The 25,678-nt window shown below is 42.6% G+C and overlaps 1 protein-coding gene across 4 annotated transcripts in view; it reads right to left on the reverse strand.

The window, feature by feature from the left end:
* si:ch211-51a6.2 (neurotrypsin) overlaps window positions 1–25,678 on the reverse strand; it is a 50,520-nt gene that overhangs the window by 24,247 nt on the left and 595 nt on the right. For 2 of the 4 annotated variants that reach the window (XM_044213040.1, XM_044213041.1), the window contains exons 2-3: window positions 17,835–17,874; window positions 4,817–5,059 (exon numbers count right to left, since the gene is read on the reverse strand). In XM_044213040.1, coding sequence (XP_044068975.1) covers window positions 4,817–5,059; window positions 17,835–17,874 — 283 coding nt within the window. Of the gene's footprint in view, window positions 1–4,816; window positions 5,060–14,478; window positions 14,709–17,834; window positions 17,875–25,678 lie in introns of those variants that run through there. The other 2 variants (XM_044213042.1, XM_044213043.1) reach the window with 2 other exon arrangements.

The raw sequence follows: 25,678 nt of genomic DNA on the forward strand, positions 1-25,678 counted from the left end.
ATATATATATATATATATATATATATATATGTATATATATATATATATATGTATATATATATATATATATATATGTATATATATATATGTATATGTATATATGTATATATATATGTATATATATATATATATGTATATATATGTATATATATATATATATATATATATATATATATATATATATATATATATATATATATATATATATATATATATATATATATATATATATATATATATGTATATATATATGTATATATGTATATATGTGTATATATATACACTGTTGTGTGAGAAAGGACCACAGCAACCTCCCTGAACAGAATCCAGTCACCATCACAGCGGCAGACATCCAAGAAAGAGTCTCAGGTATGAAGAACTGGACAGCACCAGGCCCTGACAGGATCCACACCTACTGGCTAAAGAAGCTCACTGCACTCCATGAGCGCCTAGCAGCACAAATGAACCAGCTGCTAAGAGATGGGACGCACCCTGAATGGCTTACCGAAGGGCGAACAATCCTGATCCTGAAGGATCCCGCAAAGGGTACAGACCCATCCAACTATCGGCCAATAACCTGTCTCTCCACAACATGGAAGCTCATGTCAGGCATCATCGCGGCTAAGATAAGTGGACACATGGATCAATACATGAGCAAAGCACAGAAGGAACCAGAGGAGCCAAACACCAACTCCTGGATGACAGAACAGTCACCCAAGACTGCAGAGCCCGACACACCAACTTGTGCACTGCCTGGATTGATTACAAGAAAGCATATGACTCAATGCCGCACACATGGATCACTGAATGCTTAGAGATGTACAACATCAACAGGACACTAAGAGACTTCATTGCAAACTTGATGAGGTTGTGGAAAACCACCCTTGAGGCCAATGGCAAGCCACTTGCACAAGTATCCATCAAATGTGGCATATACCAAGGAGATGCTCTGTCCCCACTGCTGTTCTGCATAGGACTGAACCCCCTCAGCCAAATAATCAACAAGACTGGCTATGGATACCGACTCAGGAACGGGGCCACCATCAGTCATCTCCTCTACATGGATGACATCAAGCTATACGCTAAGAGCGAGCGGGACATCGACTCACTGATCCACACCACCAGGATCTACAGCTCTGACATTGGCATGTCATTCGGGCTTGAGAAGTGCAGTCGAATGGTGACAAAGAGAGGGAAGGTAGTCCACACAGAAGGGGTCTCACTCCCAGAAGGAACAATAGCAGACATTGAGGATGGTTACAAGTACCTTGGAATACCACAGGCAAATGGCAACCTCGAAGAGGCAACAAGGAAGACGGCAACGGCCAAATACCTCCAACGAGTAAGGCAAGTCCTAAGAAGTCAGCTCAATGGCAAGAACAAGGCCCAGGCAATAAACAGCTACGCCCTGCCAGTGATCAGATACCCTGCGGGAATAATAAGGTGGCCAAAGGAAGAGATACAGACCACAGATGTTAAGACGCGAAAGCTCCTCACCATGCATGGAGGGTTCCATCCCAAATCCAGCACCCTGAGACTGTACGCTAGCCATAAGGAAGGCGGCCGTGGACTAGTGAGTGTGAGAGCCACTATCCAGGATGAAACATCTAAGGCCCCAACAGATGACGTGCTCAGGGAATGTCTCAGGCAATGGGGAACAGAGGAAGACGTGCTGGAGGAAGGACCATCATGGGAGGACAAACCCCTACATGGGATGTACCACCGGAACATAACTGAAGTGGCTGATATCAAGAAGTCCTACCAATGGCTAGAGCGGGCTGGATTGAAGGACAGCACAGAGGCACTCATCATGGCTGCACAGGAGCAGGCCCTGAGCACCAGAGCAATAGAGGCCCAGATCTACCACACCAGACAAGACCCAAGGTGTAGGCTGTGCAAAGAGCCCCTGAGACAATCCAGCACATAACTGCAGGGTGTAAGATGCTGGCAGGAAAAGCATACATGGAGCGCCATAACCAAGTAGCTGGCATAGTGTACAGGAACATCTGCACTGAGTATGGACTGGAAACCCCGAGGTCAAAGTGGGAAACACCTCCAAAGGTGGTAGAGAATGACCGAGCCAAGATCCTGTGGGACTTCCAGATCCAGACTGACAGAATGGTAATGGCGAACCAGCCTGACATCGTGGTGGTTGACAAACAGCAGAGGAAAGCCGTTGTGGTTGACGTGGCGATACCAAGCGATGGCAACATCAGGAAAAAGGAACATGAAAAACTAGAGAAGTACCAAGGGCTCAGAGAAGAGCTGGAGAAGGCCTGGAAGGTGAAGGCAACAGTGGTGCCCGTGGTCATCAGAGCACTCGGGGCAGTGACCCCCAAACTGGAGGAGTGGCTACAGCAGATCCCTGGAAGAACACCAGACATCTCGGTCCAGAAGAGTGCAGTACTGGGAACAGCAAAGATACTGCGCAGAACCCTCAAGCTCCCAGGCCTCTGGTAGAGGACCCGAGCTCGAAGGATGAGACCACCCGCGGAGGGTGAAGGACAAAGTTGTTGTTCTTTATATATGTGTGTGTGTGTATATATGTATATATGTGTATGTATGTGTGTAAGTATATATATATATATATATGTGTGTATGTATGTGTGTATGTATATATATATATGTATATATGTATATATGTGTATATATGTATATATGTGTGTATATATATGTGATGCAGTCCTGTCCTGTTGATGTTGTACATCTCTAAGCATTCAGTGATCCATGTGTGCGGCATTGAGTCATATGCTTTCTTGTAATCAATCCAGGTTGGTGTGTCGGGCTCTGCAGTCTTGGGTGACTGTTCTGTCAACCAGGAGTTGGTGTTTGGCTCCTCTGGTTCCTCTGCCGATGCCCTGCTGTGCTTTGCTCATGTATTGATCCATGTGTCCACTTATCTTAGCCGCGATGAGCTTCCATGTTGTGGAGAGACAGGTTATTGGCCAATAGTTGGATGGGACTGTACCCTTTGCGGGATCCTTCAGGATCAGGATTGTGCGCCCTTCGGTAAGCCATTCAGGGTGCGTCCCATCTCTTAGCATTAGCAGGTTCATTTGTGCTGCTAGGCGCTCATGGAGTGCAGTGAGCTTCTTTAGCCAGTAGGTGTGGATCCTGTCAGGGCCTGGTGCTGTCCAGTTCTTCATACCTGAGACTCTTTCTTAGATGTCTGCTGCCGTGATGGTGACTGGATTCTGTTCAGGGAGGTTGCTGTGGTCCTTTCTCAGAGCCGCCAGCCACTGTGCATCGCTGTTGTGTGATGCCTCCCTCTCCCATATACTTTTCCAGTACTGCTCCGTTTCCAGCCTTGGTGGGTCTGCTCTGCTGTTATTACCCTGCCATTGAGCGTACACTTTCGCAGGCTGGGTTGCGAACAGCCGGTTTATTCTTCTGGCTTCATTATCTCTCGTGTATCTCTTTAGGCGGCTGGCCAAGGCTTGGAGCCTTTGTTTGGCAGTTTCGAGTGCTTCAGGTATGGGCATCTGGTTGTACTTCTTGGGTACTTGCTTTCTCATTGCACGTCTCTCAGCCTCTGTCAGTTGACTTACTTCTCTCCGGGCCTCCTTGATTTTTGCCTCCAACCTTCGTTTCCATGGTGGGTACTGTCTCTCATGGCTCCCATGGTTGCTCTTGTAGCCAAGCATCTCTAGGATCACTGCTGCTGAGGCGTATATCAGCTCATTGGTTTCAGTGATGGTTGTGGTAGGAATTGCTCTCAATGCTGCATTCACATCTTCTAGGAGACTTTCTGATGGTCCCTTGCCGTAGCATTTGTGTTGTCGTCAATCTCAAGTTGTGATAGCAGTTGCCGCTTGTGGATGTTGGAACACTGAGCTACTAGTTGCTTCACCGTTAGCCTTGATTGTGGGTTTCGAAGTAACCATTCATCCCACATCCTTCGCATGTAACCCCTCTGATTAGGGTTACTGGAGTAGTAGCATTCCAACAGAGCCTTATTATCGCATCTCGCCCATTTCCATCTTGTTCCAGTAGCCCATTTGTCGTCTCGATGCCCTGGTTCCCCAACACCTGACGCAGACCTTGTTTGGCCGGGCGATGTCTGAGCCGGCATGTCATATATTCCATTGTCACTCATCATCATGAGGTAGGCAGCAGCGTGAAGGGTCTTGCCTAAGGACCCACACTGGATGATGGGTCATTGCTCATTGCGCTCCGAGGTTAACCCGGGTCCCCCCATGTGAAAGTCCTGTGACTTACCAATTGAGCTATCCAGCCGCTACACATACATATATATATATATATATATCTTTATAGCAGAGGAAAGCCGTTTTGGTTGACGTGGCAATACCAAGTGATGGCAACATCAGGAGAAAGGAACATGAGAAACTAGAGAAATACCAACGGCTCAGAGAAGAGCTGGAGAAGGCCTGGAAGGTGAAGGCGACAGTGGTGCCCGTGGTCATTGGAGCACTTAGGGCAGTCACCCCCAAACTGGAGGAGTGGCTACAGCAGATCCCTGGAAGGACACCAGACATCTCGGTCCAGAAAAGTGCAGTACTAGGAACAGCAAAGACACTGCGCAGAACCCTCAATCTCCCAGGCCTCTGGTAGAGGACCCGAGCTCGAAGGATGATACCAACAGCAGAGGGTGAAGGACGAAGTTTTTATATATATATAATCAAAGTAACACACCGCAAATCTGGGGCCAGCTAGTATTCCAGCATTGACAAACTGTACACACTGCACAGAGTGGGAGGCACAAACTATCCATCTGTTCCTCTGTTCATTTGTCCATCCATCCATCCATCCATCCATCCATCCATCCTCAGATACCTGGTGCCCTCACTCAGCTCACCCTGATGGCAGTCACAGTAGGCCCAGCCGATGGCACCAGAGCTCTGCCTGAAGAAGCACCAGGGGTTGGCCTCTCGGTCTGGGTTTCGGCAGAAGCTATGTTCCCCCAGGCCTCGGCCCGGGTACTGCTGCATATAGTCTGGGAAGTCTGTCCACTTCAGGCAGGGGGAGCCTGAGTCCGTGTGGGAAACTGAGCCATTATAGTAGCCCAGTTCGGTAAAGCCTTCTGAACAGGAGAGCAGAGCTGCAGACACAGATCATCACTCAGTCAGTTATACAGTCATTATTTACTAAATTACATTACATGTAGAACAACAAAATAATTAGCTTTAACATAAGAAATAATTATTAAAAACACAGGCATTGCGGCACAATGTTGGCAATTGTTTTGTCTGTCCAACACTGATTCAGAGCATAATTTGCTTTTTGATATGTAATGCAAATTATAGTCTCTAGGGGATGCTAGTGAAGTTTTATACTATTAGGATAAATTATTCTTATTAGAAAATAACTAGTCCGTACGACATGTCCAACCATGCAGTACACTTCTACTATTGTGTGTTGCACATGCAGAGAACAGCTCTGTATTTACTGTAGGGGCAATTTGTCATGTGCATACAGTAACTATTCAATTCAATTCAGTTTTATTTATATAGCGCCAATTCATAACAGTTTAACTATAGACCAGGTCTAGACTGTACTCTTTATAATGTTATTTACAGAGACCCAACAAATCCCACCATGAGCAAGCATTTGGCAATAGTGGCATGAAAAAACTTCAAACAGGCAGAAACTTTGGACAGAACCAGACTCAATGGTGGGCGTCCATCCGCCGCTGCCGTCAAATAGGGCTCATTATTTGAATTTTTTATCAAAACACAATGTAGAAATGTATTAGTGTTTATTTACAACATTAAAAAATAGATGAAAGTACAATTTCAAACAAATCTGTATAGTATAAAAATCTGAGTGAAAACTGGATTTGAAATTGCAGCATAAACATACAAGAGGAGCTGGTTCACTGGGTGAAAATCAGTTTAAAACTCTAACCTCACAGGCCTGCTGGTGGGCCAGTCATTACAACCTCATGCTGTGTAGCCAACCATTGTTAAAATCCAAAGAACTTTATTTTAAATTCTCGTGGAGATACCAAAGTGTCCAAAGATCCAAATATGGGAAATATGTTAATATAATATAATGGAGCAGACATGTAGAATATTTCCTTTTGATGGAATGGTGAAGTCATAAAAAACATGGGGTCTTGGTTTAAATATTTCCCTCAGTGTAAACATTATATATCTTCAATGATAAGCTGGAACAGAATATTTATGATACTGTTGAGTTTGACTGAGTTGAATAATATGTTTGTAACAACCTTAACACTACTTGAAGGGAAACAAAAGGGGGAAACCTGTGGGTTAAGGGGTTAAATTGCGCTGCTCTGTGTAAAAACAATTTCTTTTTCGTGAAAATTGGTAAAAATAGAAAAAAAACAAGTCTCATGCATAACATAGGACATATGTTCTTCATATCTCATGTTCTTGATAGTGTAATGGATGTCCTTAAAATACACTATGGACATGTAATGGATTAGCAACTTGCACTGAAATGTAATTAAAAATTCCACTCAAATCTCATCACAGACCTTTCTGCAGTGACGGAAAGTAACTACATACATTTACTTAAGTATTGTACTTAAAGGTTATATTGATAACATTTTTATGTAGATGAATATTTTAAAAAAAACATCCACAGAGCTTTTAGAAAGTATAAAAGTATCACTTTTCCTAAAAAAAAAAATTATGATTGTGAATTAATCATTTAAAAAATTTCGATGGGTCCAAAATGAATGTTTTATTTATCTCTGTGTGAGATGTCTGACGTTTGGTTCCTGCTTCTAACAAGGCTTGTGAGCCAATAGTATAACAACATTAGTTGTCAGTTAGTGTGGAAAAAATGGACACTAACGTATGTCCATATTAGCCATCTTAGCTAAATTGTCCGAACAACAATAATAAAATTACAGTTCTGCATATTTAAACAAAATTAACAACAACTACCGGCAGTCATAGTCCTTAAAACCTTAACTAATGTGTTGTCACCGGTTAGATTGTAAAAAATTACAAAAATAGCAGCTTCAGTCCCTGAGGAGCTACGTTAGCATTAGTGATGGTTGAGTCCAGTTATCTAACTTTATAGTTCCCTCAAACAATGTAACGTTATAACAAAGATGCACATCAGAGGAGATTTAGAAGTGGGCCAGGGTCCAACATTACCGATGGCCCGGGGCCAGTACAAATTTATGCAGGGCAACTTGATTGACCAGTCACTGGTCCGTCTTTTCAAAGGTATTATTGTTTTCCACAGCAGCAAGAAGCTGCTTAGCTAGTTTTTCGAGAATCTTCGAAATAAAAGGCAATTTGGAGATTGGGCAATAGTTATCCAGGAGGGTGGGATCAAGTCTAGGTTTTTTTAGGACTGGCTGGATACAAGCTGTTTTAAAGGAATCAGTGACGCAGCCAGTAGACAGTGAGCTGTTAAAAATAATGTGTAAAAGGGGCGCAATACAATCCATAACTTCCAATAGAAACCTAGTTAGGATTTTGTCCAGAGGGCTGGAGGACACTCTCATAAGAGACATGATGTCTGTGAGTTCAGGCAGAGTAACAGCAGAAAACTTGCTCAAAGAATCCCTGAGCGGGTGTTCCACATCTAAAAAGGCAGGATTGGGGGTGATATCAGATCTAATTAACTCCACCTTTCCAGCAAAGTGCAAAAGAAACTTTTCACAATCAGCATCACACTCAGCAGGGGCACAAGGAGAGGCAGCGTTACCTAACTGATCCACAGTCTTAAATAGGAATCTGGGGTTGTGCTGATGGGCAGAAATAAGTGCAGAGAAATGACATGTTCTTGCATCCTTCACCATTTTATTATAAAGGCGTAATAACTCTTTCATGGCCACAAAGTGGACCTGGAGACCTGATTTCTTTCATCAGCGTTCTGCTCTTCTGCATTTCTTTTTACAGCTTTGAATACTGTCATTTAACCATGGCTGTTTTCTAGTCTTTAAGTTTGGTCTATTTTTTAGAGGAGCTATGAGATCTAAGGTTGAAGAACACAAGTAGTTAAAATAATCAACCAAATCGTTGGTGTTGGAGGAATCGGGAAACACACTGCCAGGAGAATTGAACAGTGTACAGAATTTTGAGGCACTATGCTCATTAAGGACGTGTGCGTACGTAGAGCGGGATAAGACAGTACTAGCAGCCTCTAATTCACAGTTAAAAACAATGCATAGGTGATTGGATACAAACATGTCCCTGATTTCCACAGATGGGGTTTTCAGGCCCAGACTAAAGACTAGGTCTAAGGTGTGGCCACAGGAATAAGTTTGGCCAGACACATGTTGTTGAAAGTTAAAAGAGTTAGTGGTATTTAAAAAATCAGCAGCAAGGGAATTAGAGGAGTCATCAACATGAATTTTAAAAACGCCACGAAGAAGAATTATATCATAATTTAACACAGGTGATGTAAATAGTCAACTACGTGAGGAGGACAGCACAGCGTGCTGCAGGTTAGCCGCCAGCATGTGACTACCTGACTTGTTTGGGTGAAGACCATCTCGTGCAAACAAGGAAGAACGATCCCAGAATAAGTTAAAGTTGTGAATAAAACCAATGTCATGGGTGCTGCAGACAGACTGGAGCCAGGTATGAAGGCTGAGGATCCTGCTAAAATGGCCAATTCCCCAACCCAGTGTAGGGAATTGGACCTGAAATGAAAGCATGCTTTCCGGTGCTGTTGAGCAGGTCAAAGAGGAGGATGAAGTCTGCTTTCGTCAGCTCCGATTGCTGACGGGCGGTGTCATTGGTGCCGACATGGACTATGATTTTGATTTTGATAGTCGTCGGGAGTGCAGCCAGAAGTCCGGGGAGCTTTTCGAGGATGTCGGGGTTCATAGCTCCGGGAAAGCAGTGTGTGACCGCATTAGCAAAGTGGATATTCCTCACTATGGAATCTCCAATGATCAGCGTAGTTGGGGGGATGAGAGGATGCAGAGTCGATGATCGTGGAGACCGCTGAGTTCCATCAGCCGTCCCTGGGATAGCTGTGGCCGGGGACTGCTGCGGCGAGGGGGCGGCGTCCTTCTTAGCAGAGGGGTTCTCTGCCGTCTCAGGATGAATGCGATCCCCAGAGCTTCTCCTGATCACGGCCTCTTTCAGTAACTTGCGGCGAGAGGAGGAGGACTTGACCGCTGGAAGAAGGGAGCGTCCCTCCAGTGGAGGAAAGTCCTGCGTGTCCAGGATGTCAAACCTGTTGGCCAGCGGGAGGTCCCGATGTGAAGGTGGAGGAGGCAGGCGCTTTGCACCATGTCTGTCCTTACAGGCTACAGTCCAGTGCTCCAGTTGGCGTGGAGTCGAACTCACTGGAGCCTTCTCACCACCCCCGCCGGCGAGTGACTGTGCATCCACTGGGGCTCGGCACGGAGTAGAAATGGCAATTGCTTTGGGCTTCGCACCCATGAGGAGCCACGGATCTTCAGGCTTAGCTGAAACGGTTTCATGCTCCGGGGCGCCAGTGATGATGGAGCCGAGCCACGGAAGAGTGGGATCATTGTCCAATGCTGCAGTGGAGCAGTCAGGGGAGTAAGTAGGGATGGTCGCAGTCCGGCTGCCGCAGCCAGATGTGCTGAGGACTGCCAGGTGTTTTGCCTGGGCCGAGGCGACAGTGGAGAACTCCAGGATGAGCTGGTCTTTTTCTCTGAGCTCGGCTTCCAGACAGGCGATACTATTCCTCAGCTTTGAGACGGTATGGTGACAAGATCCACACTCATCATTTAGTCCGTGAGAATGCTTCGAAGCTTAAAGTCCACAGTTAAGTCCACAAAAGTGCTACAAGCTTAAAATCCTTAATAAAAGCGACCGGCTAGCCTAGCCGCCGGGCTAAAAACAAACCTAGCTAAGCTAGCAGCAGTGGAGGCAGTCCGGTAAACCACGTCGAGTTGCAGCCAGCTTAAAATCACTTAAGATCCACACGTCCTATGACTGAAAACTTTTTCCAAGTTAAAACATATAGGTAAAGCAGTGGCCAGGAAAGCAGTGTAGCATAGAAAACTTGGCTTAAAACTGGATAAAATATCAATTTATGATGGTTTAAGACGAAGTTTCTAGCAACACTTCTGCCGGGTACACAGACACTTTGCTGAGGTACTTTGCTAAGGTACTTGTGGCTAGCTAGCGTTGAGCTTAACAGCTGCGGCTCACATTAATATAAAAATCTGAAGCCGCCTCCTTCTAACATTACATCCGAAGAGAGGAGGGCACTCTCAGCACTGCAGAAGGATCACAGCATAAACATTTTACCAGCAGACAAGGGTCGCTGCACTGTGATTCTGAACACAGCCGATTATGAAACCAAGGTCAACAATCTTCTTGAAGACACAGCCACATATCAAAAACTTCCAACTAATGGCTACAAGAAGAAGGTTATAGACTGTCTACAGAAGCTTGGGAAGGAGGAGGTGATAGACAGGCCTCTGTACTACAGACTATAACATGGGGAAGCCATTCCTTGCATCTATGGCCTTGCCAAAATTCACAAAGAGAATGTTCCACTCAGACCCATCGTGTGTAGCACAGATTCCATCACATACAACGTAGCCAAACATTTGACTACAATCTTGGCTCCATTGGTGGGGAACACAGTACATCATGTGGAAAACACACAGAAATTTGTGGACTAAGTGAAACATCCCCAGTTGGACCCAGATGATGTGATGGTTTCGTATGATGTTGTGTCCTTGTTCACCTGCATTCCGACCTCGGAAGCAGTGACAGCGGTGAGGAGAAGACTGCAGGAGGACTCCACCTTGAAGGAAAGGACCAAGCTTACACCTGAACACATCTGCAAACTATTAGACATCTGTCTTAACACAACCTACTTCCAATTCCGGGGACACTTCTACAGACAGATTCGCGGCTGTGCCACGGGCTCTCCGGTCTCTCCCATCGTGGCCAACCTGTACATGGAACATTTTGAGAAGAAGGCATTGTCCTCGTTCCCGGGCACACCACCAAGTCATTGGTACCGCTACATAGATGACACCTTTGTGAAAATCAAGAAACAAGACTTGGAAGCGTTCTCAGAGCATATCAATACTGAAACCAAATGAGATACTGTGGCATGTCCTTAAAAAGGCAGTTCATGCTTGAAAACACCTCCAATGTGGCTGAATTACAACAATTCTGCAAAGATGAGTGGGTCAAAATTCCTCCACAGTGCTGTAAAAGACTCAAGTCAAGATAACTGCAAGTTATTGCAAATGCTTGATTGCAGTTGTTGCTGCTAAGGGTGGCCCAACCAGTTATTAGGTTTAGGGGGCAATCACTTTTTCACACAGGGCCATGTAGGTTTGGATTTTGTTTTCCCTTAATAATAACAACCTTCATTTAAAAACTGGACTTTGTGTTTACTTGTGTTATCTTTGAGTAATATTTAAATTTGTTTGATGATCTGAAACATTTAAGGGTGACAAACATGCAAAAAAAAAAAAAGAAATCAGGAACAATTTTTCACACCACTGTACTTGAGATGACAAACTTCGAGGGTAGGCACGTGTATGGGGACAGTTTGAAGGACTTGGATGTGACCCACTTGTAAACCTACACTGGGTCGCTCATTTTGGCAGGCGTGTACAAGTCAAAAGGAGAAGCAACAGCAAGCCTTTTCGAATGCTGACACTGGAAGGGCAATATTTCCAGCCACCATGTCTCTGAAGACATTCCATGTTTTCTCCCATGTCATATGCTTTGATGACAGAGAAACAAAGTGAAGCTGATGATGGCGTGACAAACTCGTAGCAGTACAGGATGTATGCGACAAGTGGATCCAGCGATTACCCTTTCTTTACAATCCAGGCCCCCACATAACTGTGGATGAATGTCTGGTTGCATTTCGTGGGTGATGTCCCTTCAAACAATACATATGTTATCAAAATATATATTTAGCATGCACAGTCCAGGAGGGGGGGTTATGTTTTATTTAAAGGGGCATTTAGGTGGTCAACAAAATGACAAAAGTACCTGACACATAAACTTGGATAACAATTTTAATTACATCATTTTCTAGAGGTCTAAATTGCTGGGGTCAAATTGACCACAAGGATAAAAGATGTTAGTAAATTTGAAGATAACAGGAGGGTTAAAAAGGGGACCGAGGGCTGTGCTCCAATTATCAGGGTATCACACTGCTCAGACACCCCAGGAAAGTTTATTCCAGGATTGTCGAAGCACAGATCCAAGAGGAGCAATGCAGATTCTGTCCTGGCCATGGAACAGTGGACCAGCTCTTTACCGTTGCAGGGTTTGCTGGGGGGTCATGGGAGTTTGCCCATCCAGTCTACATGTGTTTTGTGGACTTGGAGTAGGCTTTCGACCGTGTCCCCCGGGGCGTCCTGTGGGTGGTACTGTGGGAGGATTGGGGTCCATGGCCTTTGCTACAAGCCATCCAGTCCATGTATAGCCAAAATGAGAGCTATGTCCATATTCTCGGCACAAAGTCAAACTCTTTTTTTGGTGGGTGTTGGCCTCCACCACGGTTGTCCCTTGTCACCGATTCTGTTTGTGATATATTTGTGAAGCAGTTGGGATGGTAGTACCTCCAAGTCTGAGGCCATGGTTCTCTGCTGGAAAATGATGGATTACTCCCTCTGGGCTGGGAGTGAGTTACTGCCCCAAGCAAAGGAGTTCAAGTATCTAGGGGTCTTGTTCACCAGTGAGGGTCAAATGGAGCGTGAGATGGACAGGTGGATTGGGGCAGCGTCAGCAGTAATGTGCGTGTTGTGCCAGACCAGTATTGGAAGACAAAGATTTACCAGTCGATCTACATTCCAACCCTCACCTATGGTCATGTGCTTTGGATAGTGACTGAAAGAATGAGATCGCGGCAACAAGTGCCTGGCTAAAATGTGTTTCCTCCGTGGGGTGACTGGGCTCACCCTTAGAGAGAGGGTAAGGAACTCAGACATCCGGAGGGAGCTTGGAGTAGAGGCACTGCTCCTTCGCATTGAAAGGAGCCAGTTGAGGTAGTTCGGGCATCTGATCAGGATGTCTCATGGGCGCCTCCCCTTGGAGGTTTTCCAAGCACTTCCAATTAGTAGTGCCTGTCAACTTTTACTGTAGCTGTCTGTCTAATGTCGAGCGCTGTGGACTTTAATAGCATCCCTACAATGTACTGTACTGTACTCTTTGATTGGATCAACTGACCCCGGGGTAGACCCAGAACACACTGGAATGATTATATATCTCATCTGGCCTGAGAACACTTCAGGATCCCCCAGGAGGAGCTGGGAAACGTTGCTGGGGAGAGGGACGTCTGGACTACCCTGCTTTTTCTGCTGCCACCTAGATAAGCAGAAGAACATGGATGGATGGATGGATGGATGGAATTATCTGACAGCTGTCATTATTAGATACTCTGCAGATTAAAATTTTCATGCTTTTGTGCATGTCCTTGTTGTTTCCTCCCTCTTTGTTGTCTGCTCTCTGCTACCTCCAAACATAGGTTCCTTTACCTGACTAGTCCAGGCATCAGATGAACCCTCAGCTTCTATAACACCTCCAACTTGTCCATGGATTCAGTGTTTTTTCAGGATCTGCTGCTCTGCTGCCCTATCCCTGCCAGCACACAAAAACCCATTGTGTATGCTGTTTCCCGCTCTTCATTCTCTTTGTCTGCCTAGAGAGTCAGACTATTTCCTTTAGCAAGTTAACTCTAGAAAACTGTCCTTTAGTTTGAACGTAGAAAAGGTTTCAGTCGTAGTCATCTGGACACTGTTTTCAGAATCAAGACTCCCATCCGGAAGTCATTCACAATTGAGAATGACTTCCGGATGGGAGCCGAAACGTCTTGATTCTGAAAACAGTGTCCAGATGACTACGACTGAAACCTTTTCTACGTTAGAACACTCCTGGACGAATGAGGGACTACACCGTCTTGTCCTTTAGTTTGCTCAGTTATTGGGAAAAGGACTAGGTGGGGTACCCCTTTCCATTACACATAGGTTCTGTTCCTGATAAACACACTAGTTTGTTGTTGGGTCTCTGTAAATAATAAAGAGTACGGTCTAGACCTGCTCTATAGGAAAAGTGCGATGAGATAACTTCTGTTATGAATTGGCGCTATTTTAATAAAATTTAATTGAACTAGTTTAGAGGTGAGCACCACCCGCTGTGTTTTGTTTGGGGCTTAGTCAGAGTAGTTAGGTTTTCTTTTCCCCAACGTTTCTTTTCTCAGTATAGATTAGTGCTGTGCCTAGTTGGTTGAGTTTTGTTTTAGTTTTTTGATTTGGCACCACCTGTGGGCCCTTTTCCCCTTCTACTTGTGTTTACGTATGACGATAATTCACTACTGTAAATATTGTAAATACACTTAACCACTATAAAAAACTCAGTTTAAAATAAAAGCAATGCATTAGACTACAGAAGTCTAACACAACCAACCAATGTATACGACCCCTCCTGTATCTACTCTGCCTGTCATAGTTCAGCCACATCTCTCCCCCTATCCTTGTGTGCTGTTGTGTTTCCCCCCTCCCTGTGTTCCTTGTCGGTCCTGTCTGTCTCTGTGTGTGTGTGTGTGTGTGTTTGTGTGTGTACTGGCCTGGGCGTGGCACTCTGGTGTCCCTCCTGCTGTCATCGGCACACCTGATGCTCATCATCCAATCAAGCCTCACAGTATATCTACCCAGCGCTACCCTTCAATCATCACCAGATTGTCTCAGTGCACCACTGCGGTACTTCGCCATGGCCAAATCCGGACACAGTCTAGTATTCTAGTTTGCTCGTTTTCCGTGTCTGACTCTGCCTGTCTTTGCTTCAGTTCCATTGCCTGCTGGTGATCCTAGCCAGCGTGATCTACCAGAATCTCTTCGGTCTTCAGTCGAGCTGCCTTCACCTCTCTGCCTGCCGCGCTACTCGAGCCACCTCCAGCACACTCTGCTCACCACCTTCGCCCTCTGAGTCCTGCCAGTAAGCCGAGCCTCAGCGGAAGTCCTGCCACCTGCTCCAGCGTCCACTGCCTGCCTCGCCCGCTCTGGAGCTCTCACCTAACAGTGATCCATTATATCATTGTGCTAATAAAAACTGTCTGAACTAACTTCCAGTGAGTTCCCGGTCCATTTTTCACAATTGAGAATGACTTCTGGATGGGAGCCGAAACGTCTTGATTCTGAAAACAGTGTCCAGATGACTACAACTGAAACCTTTTCTACGATCGAACACTCCTGGACAAATAAGGGACTACACCGTCTAACTTCCAGTTCTCTTTCTCTTTCGCTCTGTCTCCGCATCCTGCTTTTGGGTCCTTTTTTAGATCGTTAACTACAACACTGCCTGGCCTACTTGTGTTTTTTTTTCCCCTCTAGGCAGGCAGGGACTGGCAGAGCGCAGGTTGTTAGTGAGCTGGCTCACTTGGACTGATGAGCTGGCAAGCCTACAAAGCTGGCCAGTTCGTCTGCCTTTGCTCTCTCTCAGCTCCCCCATAGTCTCCTGGTTTTGTTTTGTTTTCTTTGCCTTTAGCATGCATCATCTCCATACACTATTTTCCACTCACCCTGACACTTGCATACATTACTCATGTTACTGATGGTTCACATCTCATGGAGTTGTTTTGTATTTAGCTTTATTTAATTGTTTCACCTCCAGCCTTTTGTGTGTTCTCCCTTGTTTGTCTGAACTTTGGGAAGGATAAAAACATGTCCACCATAAACTTCATTATTCAGTTACAAATTGTCATGAACTGGCTCAAAAGGTTGTAACAACATACAAAATGTATGAGCAGTTTATAAAATACATATTTTTAACATGATTTCACTAAAATAAAGGAGTGCTTCTTTCACTACTGCCTCTCTGTGGTGCTGAAATGGGCATGTGGTTGGTCAGAGGTGACCAAAACCTCCCTTATCAACAACATTAATTTTACAACACTGGACAACACATTACAATTACAACACATTTTGAACAGGGTTGATCATTGACAGTCCCATAAATAAGCGAAGAGCTTACATGATCCTCTGGGATGAACAAAATGCTTAGCTGCTAAAGTGATCACTGCTTTTTAACACTGTTTCTCCGTTAGGATTTTTTTCTATATTAGGATCCTCATTAGCAGACTGCTAGTTTTCACACTTGAAGCAGCTTCAATGGCAAACACTCATCTGGTGGGCAGATGGTAGTTTAACAAGACAATGCTGTGGCTGAATGCAGGAAAGACACTTAATAGCAACCAGAAGCACTGCCAACTGTAAAACTGATCTATAAAACTGCTTCCTGAGGAGATGCTATGTGACTGGTACACACACACACACACACACACACAAACAAGAACAACCTTGACTTACACAGAATCCTACAGTCAATTACTCAACGTTGGCACATGTAGATTCTTGCCAACACAGCTGCCAAGCATAAAATACTCAACAGTCAACTCATCCATTTTCCAGTGGGAGTATATGACAGGTATGAAGTCAGTGGGGCTTTGTCACTATTAGTGGTGAAGCCTCATTGCCATAAGGAATGAAGCATGAAAATGCACTAATCTACAGGGACTTCACTGATTGTGAGCTATAGGCACAGGATGGATACACAGGCTACTGCTGGTGGTGGGTGTAGAACCACACTGGTTCACTGTATACAGACATGCCGTGACTGAGGGAAGAGAGCAGGGTGATGAGACAGGGAGGGCTGGAAAGAACAACGAACAGAATGAGCATAAAGGCTATACTGTAGGCTGCAAACTAGATTAGACAGTGTAGGGTAAAGGACATTAGTAATTATTGCTGGACTGGTGGGAGACAGGATAAGAACAGGAACAGTTTTACCTAAGCAGAGGTTGAGAATACACGCATCGTGTAAAACCTCTGAACCTGAGACTATTACATTCACTAAATACATGTACAGTACGTATAAAATTTATTCAACCTCAGCTTGTACTTTTTGACGTTTCTTTTTTTTTACAGCATTCAAACACTGTGGATGTTATTATTATTGGACACTGATTAACAGAAGAAAACTTTTAATCTCAAAGTGAAAACAATTCTTTACAAGCTGACCTTAATTAATCAGAAATAAATGATTGCATTAGATATAACCCCCTGATGTTGAGCGATAAGGTCTGGTTAAGAGTTGGTGTTCCAGTTCTTCCCATGAGGTTGAGGTCAGGGCTCTGTGCAGGCCAGTCAAGTTTTCTACAACAAACTGAGAAACTTATTTATGGACCTGGCTTTGTGCAAGGGGGCGTTGTATGCTGTGGTATTAAGATTTCCCTTCATTGGAATTAAAGGGACCAAACCAGGAAAAACAGACCCAGACCAAACGTATGTGAACAGTGGGGTCCACATACTGTGTGAAGAGCATTCCAAGTCCTGTCACAGACTTTGGATAGGAATGAGGTCTGGACTCTGACTGAGCCACTCCTGGGCATTAACACTGTTGTTTTAAAGCCATTCCTGTATAGCTTTGTGTTTGGGCTTGTTGTCTTGCTACCTAAACCAGGTTTATGCTGGGGATGGAGTCTTTCTGCTGTTGTGTTTGGTTTACACCAAACACAGTGTTTAGTGTGATGGCCAAACAGCTCAGTTTGAGTTTTGGACTCATCAGACCTCAGAACTTTTTTCCACTTTGTTTCTGAGTCTCCCACTTTTGATAAACACTAGCCCAGATGTCATGTTTTCCATTACAACAGCCGGACTATTGACAGATATAAACAAGAAGCAGGACAGTGTGTAACAACAAGTAGGATCAGATGTACAGTCCTACATGTCTTGCTCATCTAAATACTGGTGTTTTGTTGCCAAGCAATGACTTCACACCAGTTAAGAGACCACACATTTCAGTAAGGTTCATGTAGCTGTGTGCATTCCCCCAAAACACACACACACACACACACACACACACACACACACACACACACACACACACACACACACACATTAATAAAGATTTTAAGATGACCCTTACCTTTACTCTGCACAATATTCAAGTACCCACCTTCATGGACCTGTGGAAGAAATACATCATGGAACAAATATTGGGTTTGAAGTCATGATTCACAAGTAGAATGCAGAGGAGTTACCTATGGAGTTATATCAATCTCAATATTAATGAATGTGCACAGAAGGACTCACAAATGTATTTTGGGATTTATATATAAATGACATATATAAATATTTTTCAATGCACACAAACATATTTATCATTGTATATAAATGTAAAACAAAACACATAAAAAAGAAGGTTCACAAATGTGTTTCTGATGCACACACAAATATTTCTTCTCTTAAATAAATGTAGTAGAAATCCACAAATATATATTCGAAATGTTTTTGCATTTTGCATCCAAAATATATTTGGATGTTGTTACATTTCTATACAGACTATTGATCCTGCATTTACAAACTATTGTCATGTGTGAACTTCACTGCATTTGTGTGTGGGTTTTTTTTAAACTCCCCTGATGTGGCTCAATTAACAAATGCATTTTTTTCAACAAGGAATTATCTGTAGCCAATCAGATGGCTCCTTCTATTTCAGCCAATCATGTAAGTGTAGATTCCAGGGTATGATTTATTGTCATCACGTAGCGTTACAGCTGCCCGCAGCAGTGGCGTGTCCAGATTTTTTGGCTGGGGTGGCCCTAGTGGGGCATTGATTGCCTTTTAAATGATGTCGAGCAGTGCAAGCTTTCCAGGGGATTTCTTTATTGTTGTGCTTTCTTTAACAATTTACTTTAATGATCAGAGAGGCTGCTGTCAGTCATTTTAAACGTTTCCATGGCGCAGTCATGTCAACACCATGGGACATTTAAGCAGCAAAACTAAAAACTGTAGTTATAAACTTGACAGAACAGAGGAAACAGAATCAAACTTTTAGCTTCTGAAATACATTTTGAGATAGCTGTGATGGAGCTCAGGATTTATCAGGAGGACGGCTGCTTTACTCCAAACACTTTCACTGTATGAACCTGGACTGCGTGTGAAGAACACAGAATATTAACATTAGATCCTGATCGATCCTGTTTGGAGATTTAAATAATTAATAAAGTTATGCTGCTGTGCCTCGTGCGTAAATGTGCACAGCGTCTCTCTTAATGGGGAGACGCTTCACCATTTTTCACCCACCCGCAACCCATCTACTATTAATCACAGTGGTCCTTTTTATAACTCCGCCTGCCCGACCTGCTTATTATCCCCGGTGCCCGTGGATATAATTGCGATCCGCACATCACTGACGTGCGCATACAAACACACGTTGGAATAGAATTATTTTCCCATTTCTGTCTCCACTACTCATATGTACTTTAATTACTAACATTACGGTAATTTAAAATTTTAATTTAAAAGATAAATAGACCTTGCACCTATGAACGAAAGTCTGGCTTACTCCTCAAACAGTTTGTTCAAACTAAGGTCCCACCTCTGACTGGGCAGATAGCCAACTATAGTTTAGGATAATGGCGTGGTACCTGGGGAAGCTTTCAGATTTCAGACCACACCCCAGACACACCCCTGCCCGCAGGTCAAAAATCACCCTGGAGTCTTGTGCTCTCCACAGGTAAGCGATAACTCTCCTGTTGTGCATGATTTAATGTGTTTGAGTTATGAATGCTAGCCAAGTTAGTGATGTGGCATTTAACACTAGTGTTAGCTAAAATGCTAGCTATATAATGCTGACAGACTAAGATCATCCATTAGCTAGTTAGCTAGCATTCATAACTGAAACATAATTAATCATGCACGACAGGAGAGTTATCACCTACCTGTGGAGAGCATCAGACTCCATGATGATGTAGGGAATTACAATGGTTAAAGCGGCACCAAACTGTGTAGGTGCAATCAATTAAATTTTGGCTATCAGACTTATCAAGTATAATAATAAATAATAACTTTAATTAATAAAGTTCCTCTGGGCACCACTCTTAAAGAGGAGAAAAATGATAGCCAATTAACCGATTGAGTCTCATAAAATATACTAAACTATTCATTTGGAACTGATTAATAATTAAATGAATGACTATAACCAAAATTACCATTAATAGCTAGTAGGTTGAAGGATTTGGAGTTCAACATAGAGGTTGGGAGAATTCACTCTTGAACAACATTAAAGAAACCAGTATAATTATCCACAAGCGTTTATTAAAAAGATAATAAAAGCAAAACACAAAATTAACTAAAGAACAAGGAGTGTGTGTGAGAAGGAGATCATGTGTGAGCGTGCAGGTCTGGGTGCACGCCTGAAAGAATGTGTGTATGTTTCTTTGTTCTGCCTCCGTATGTATGTTTCATGTGCACGAGCATGAAAACACCTGGTCAGACAAAGAAAAGTACAGTGAAGCAGGAGATATAAAGTTCCTCTCTGCCATGTGTGGTTGTGTAGGGCAAATTAGAGGTGTATGTGTGTGATGACACGTTCAGTGCCAAAACAGGGCAACAGGCAAAATTAGGGATTGGACCCAATTGCAGACACAGAGGCAGAACTTGGTGAAGTTCAATGATTTAATGAGGGATAAAGGTTTACATGGATGGTCAGGCAGGCAAAGATCAAAACCATGAAAGTCAGTCCAAACTCAGGCAAACAAATCCATTAGGGAGTAGGCAGAAAATCCAAAGTTCATAAATCAGGAAAGGTCCAAGAAAACAGTCCAAAACACAAGGAACAAACACGGGAAAAATGGCTGGAACAACCAAGACGAACTGACAAGGAGGGAGTGAAACCACACAGACTAAATACTCAGGTGAAGGGAGATAAGACACAGATTGAACAAATTAAGGCGAGGCAAACAATCAAAATTGGAGGGAAACACACAATGACAGGAAGTGAAGTTACAGACAGGCGAGGAGAGGAGAAATACAAAATGAAACAGTAAACATCGACAGAAAAACATGAAACAAGGGAAAACGTAAACTAGGGAGCAGAGAAGGTCATGACATATGATCTGTTTAGGATAACGGTGCCAAGTTAAAAGGAGTTAGTTAGCATGCAAACACTGTTTGTTTGGAGCATAACATAAACTAAAACTAATATAAATTTAGCGGTGGCTGAGAACTATGGTTACAATAATAACCTCACATTAACCATGGAGAAGATCACAACAATAAAACTTCAATGAAAAACACATCAGTAACGTTACATGTACAAAAGTTATTGCTCCATCTGTTGTTATCAGTTAGCCGCTCGATGCTAAGCTAACATTACTTTGTTGCTCTTTTTGCTTGTTAAAAGGTAGCTGGCAGACTTTCTGAATCGTAGCCGCTCACATTAATTAAACTTTTCGCAGGCTGTCAACGCAGTGCTAGAGACAAAGCCAGGAGCAAAGAGAGCTTGTTTACCCCCGGTTAGCAGTACACTAACCAGGAATCTTAAGACAGAGGCAGGCCCACGTGTTGCAACTGTAATCCTTTGTCCTTTCGTCTGTGGGTCTGCACTGAGCAGAACACGCCAAGATCCGGGCGTAAGAGCAAGGAGAAAGAGAAAGAACAATTGCCAGCTGATCCTTTTATTGACCCGGTGACGTCACGGGTCCCATGTTACACTGACCAGGGTTCATTCACAGGTGTGAATTCATGGAGGATTTTGGGAAACTGAGTTCAATGGCTCAGTTTTGTAATAAAAGTTCAGTTAAAGTCACACAAATGAACAAATTCATCTCTGGAGTCCCAGTGGTCCCAACATTGATGTTGACCTGTGGTTAGCTGTAATGCTATGTGATGACATTAATTAAATTTCTTTATTTATATAGCAAAAATTCACAACAGAAGTTATCTCATTGCACTTTTCCTATAGAGCAGGTCTAGACCGAACTCTTTATAATATTATTTACAGAGACCCAACAAATCCCACCATGAGCAAGCATTTGGTGACAGTGGAAAGGAAGAACTTCCTTTAAATTCTTCCATTAAATGATACTCTACGCTGAAATGGAAGGAGCCCTCCGATTGACAACAGATAATTCCTTGTTGAAAAAAATGCATTTGAGAATCGAGCCATGGCAGGAGAGTCTCAAAATGCAGTAAAGTTCACACATGACAAGCAGTTTGTAAATGCTCCTGTGGGGACCCAGCTGCTGAAAATGGCGGCCCCTGGTGGACAGAATACTCACTAAAATTGAACCCAATCATTCCCCTGCTTGATGGCCAATTGCAGACAGGTGTGCTTCAAGCTAGGGCTGAACAATTAATCAAAATATTATCAAAATCGCAATATGACCAAGTGCAATATCAAAATCGCAGGAGCTACAATTTTTTGATAAAGGTAAAATGTGTCACAACACACCATTATAAATGAAGCATTGTGGTGCTACAGAGATACAAATCATATTCTCCAGACGTAAGCGGACATGCTTTTTCGGTACAGACGCCAGCAAAAATCACATCATTATAATTTTTTATATTTTTTTCAGTGAAAATGAAATGCAAAAATTACCATTCCCACTAAAATCGTGACTTATATCGCAATTGCAATATCTGTCAAAATAATCACAATATGATTTTTTTTTGCATATTGTTCAGCCCTACTCCAAGCTGCTATATAAGGCCCTCAATCAGAACTGCTGACCTCTCTGCTCCATCCAACCTCCCTGCCATGCGTTCCTGAGAATGTAAGCATGTCATGTTTATCTGTATTTATTGGCATGTCCTTTAAGTCTGTTGTAATAGTTTGAGTTAGTGATTAATGGCAATTCAATACAGCTGGTAATTGTTTGATTAGTATTTAGTTTGTATTGTGAATTCTGGATTATGCATTGTTTGCACTGCAGAAATCAGAATCAGAAATACTTTAAACCATGGTTTAGGATGGACAATGAAACTTTAAAATCTGCATTCGTCAGTGTCTCTTTAATTTGAGAACCTCAGGCGGTCAGCTAAATTTCTAGAACCTAAGAAGTTTAATTCATTTTGTAATTTATGCATCAATGTTGTGTCTTTACATACCTACTAGAGCCTGATTGATTTATCAGCCGCCGATATTATTATTGCAGATATATCGGGATCGGTGTATGTGTTATCTGATTTCAACCAACAATAAACTGTTTTAAGTATATTAGGCAGAATGAAAGGCTTGTGTTAATATATTGGTACCACTACAAAGTTTGTATTGTTATCATCAACCGGTAAACCCACTTGGTACTTCACACTTATTTTATCTTATACTTATACCCACCTGGTACTTAATTTATTTTCTGACCTGTTTTTATAGTGTTTTATAGTGTATTATATTTTTCGCTAGTACTTTCTCCTGTGTGCACTAACGTAACGGTGAGCTGCTGTAACAAAGAGTTTCCCTTCGGGGATCAATAAAGTGTTTCTGATTCTGATCCAGCAGAAGGAACTGTCACAACAACCAGCACAACATAGGAGAGAAGAAGCAACTCTCATAAACTCACATCAGAGTAACACTAATAAGTACAGCTGGTGTCATGAAATGAAACAGCCACCTCACTAGTGGTTAAAACTATAAACCAGCACAAAAATGACAGCTACCAACATAAACCACCATGTTCTGAACAGACACATTACAAACACGAGCAAAAAGTAACATTTGCATTTTGGAACATAAGGCAGCTAATTTAACAAACTGCTTTCAGCACCACGCAGTGCATGCTGGGAAATGTGGGCCGTTGCTATGGCTAAAATACTCTCAGCACCAGCAGTGTGCACAGCTGAGCAGACGTAGTGTGGAGTAGTAATAGTGGAGTCAAAGCGGTGTGTTCACAGTAAGTTGCTAACTAGTTTATGAAATACATTGCTGGAAAGTCAATAAACAATGACCCCATCATGTTCCCCTTTCAATATAAATCTAATATAACGCTGTCCCTGACAACCGTTATGTCACTCATGCTTATCATAACTGTTTGCTGTGTTAGTGAGGTAGCTAGCCAGCTACAGTTTGTCAGTACAGTCAGTCAGTAGCAGATTGAAAGGTAAGTGTCAGAGCATCTCTTCATCATTCTGCTGCTCAGCACACGACAGTGCGGCGGTGGTTTGAGTCTGTTGAGTGTTGACTTCACGCTACGTTGTTACCTTGTTGCTGAGATGCAATGCTGGAAAGTAAATAAATAACATCACCGGATACGTTGAACGTTTCCCTGAACGTTTGTAGCAGAGGCGCTGATTATCTCTTGACTCGGCAGCAGCGAACCATGAATTAATGTTAGTGAGCGTTACATTAACAGCCAAATATTGCTACAGATGTTCTGATTAGCAAGAAAAAAGCGTTTCTGATTGGTCCTTTGAAATAATGGTTCAGAATCGGAACAAAGCTGCAGCATGAATCTCATGGCTTGATAGAGTAAGTTAGAGAATATGTGGTTTAGTAGAGAGCAGTGGTGGAATACAACTAAGTACATTTAGGACTGTACTTTAGTACAATATAAAAAGGTACTTGAGTATTTCCATGGCATTTCCTGCTACTTCAGCAAATGACTGATACTGAACAGTACGGATGTTTATTTAGCGATTTTATTTTTACTTATTCTTTATTTTCTCTGTGTTCATTTCTAGAATTGGTTTACAATGTATATGTTAAATTATTTATTAAAGAATATTTAAGTGAAATATTCTTTAACAAAGTTATTTGTTTAAGAAAGCAGCCTTCCTTTGCACAGGAATATCGGTGCAAAATCGGTGCACAATCCACATAGAAAAGGTCTATTTTCATTGCAGCTCAAACATTCAATATGTCGGCTGCCATACCGGTAATCGGTGAATGTTTCCCCTCTAAAATCAGTATTGGTCTCAAAAATCCCATATCGGTCGGGCTCTGATACATATGACTTAAAATACCTACTACATAAATATCCTGCTGATGAGGTATAGGTCATCTATTTATACTTACTTATCACTACTGCACTTGTTGCATGTGTGTGTTCTTTGTTGTATTCCCAGTGAATATATTTTGTTATAAAGTGCATAACCCTCTCTCTGTTTACGTTCTCTTACTGATTTCATTTTCTTCCTTTTCTTCAATTGTCTATTGATCTTCAGAGGGGAGATAGTACAAGTGTAACACAGACTAATTTTAAAGCTATAATTTCTGATCATTAGGAGAAAGTACTCAGTCAAATATCTGATTCTGAAATGTTTTAATCAATTTATGCACAGGTTGTTTGGCAGTCAAATCTGTATGCCTTGTAGGAGAACCAACAGATTCTGGAGCTTCAAAAACAAACCTTTAAGGTAAAAATCCTATTTTTCCTATAGGATCACATCACCAGATATTGTTTATCATTATTTGTGGTAAATACTCCTCAGTATGTTATCTGAGCCTGGCTTAGACTATATCAAAAATCTTAACTGAGCAAGGAGATATGGAGCGAAGGGTAAGGGTTAGTGTCCCACTGTCCCCTTCCCTGCTTACAGCCTTCTTTTATCCCTGCTGAAAGCTGTTGGCGCCCACCTCTGGTTTCCACAGGGGATTATTCAACTTTACACTTATGTTAGACTTTGACCGCATTGTTATATTCTATCTATTCATCTTGAAAAAAAACAACTCATGAGATACCGTGAGGGTGAGGCTCTGACATGGATCTAAGAGTAGTTGGTAAACTTGTTTAAAGTTTGGTTTTTTACATGTATTATAGTTTCCTTAAAATTTCCTAAAAATGAACTGATATGTCATTATGAATTCGTCTAAAGGTGCCTGGAAAGGACAGTGTAATTAATGAATAAGTAGTAGCACAACCTAGAGTCTAAAACCTAACCTAGTCTTATAGTGAGCTGGTCAGCTCAACATGCAAAACTGTGAAATGTGTATCTATATGTATCTTTTTATTTTTTTATCTAATGTTCAATAATTGTGATGAATTC

Source organism: Siniperca chuatsi, linkage group LG11 (genome assembly GCF_020085105.1).
Source record: "Siniperca chuatsi isolate FFG_IHB_CAS linkage group LG11, ASM2008510v1, whole genome shotgun sequence".
Taxonomy (NCBI): domain Eukaryota; kingdom Metazoa; phylum Chordata; class Actinopteri; order Centrarchiformes; family Sinipercidae; genus Siniperca; species Siniperca chuatsi.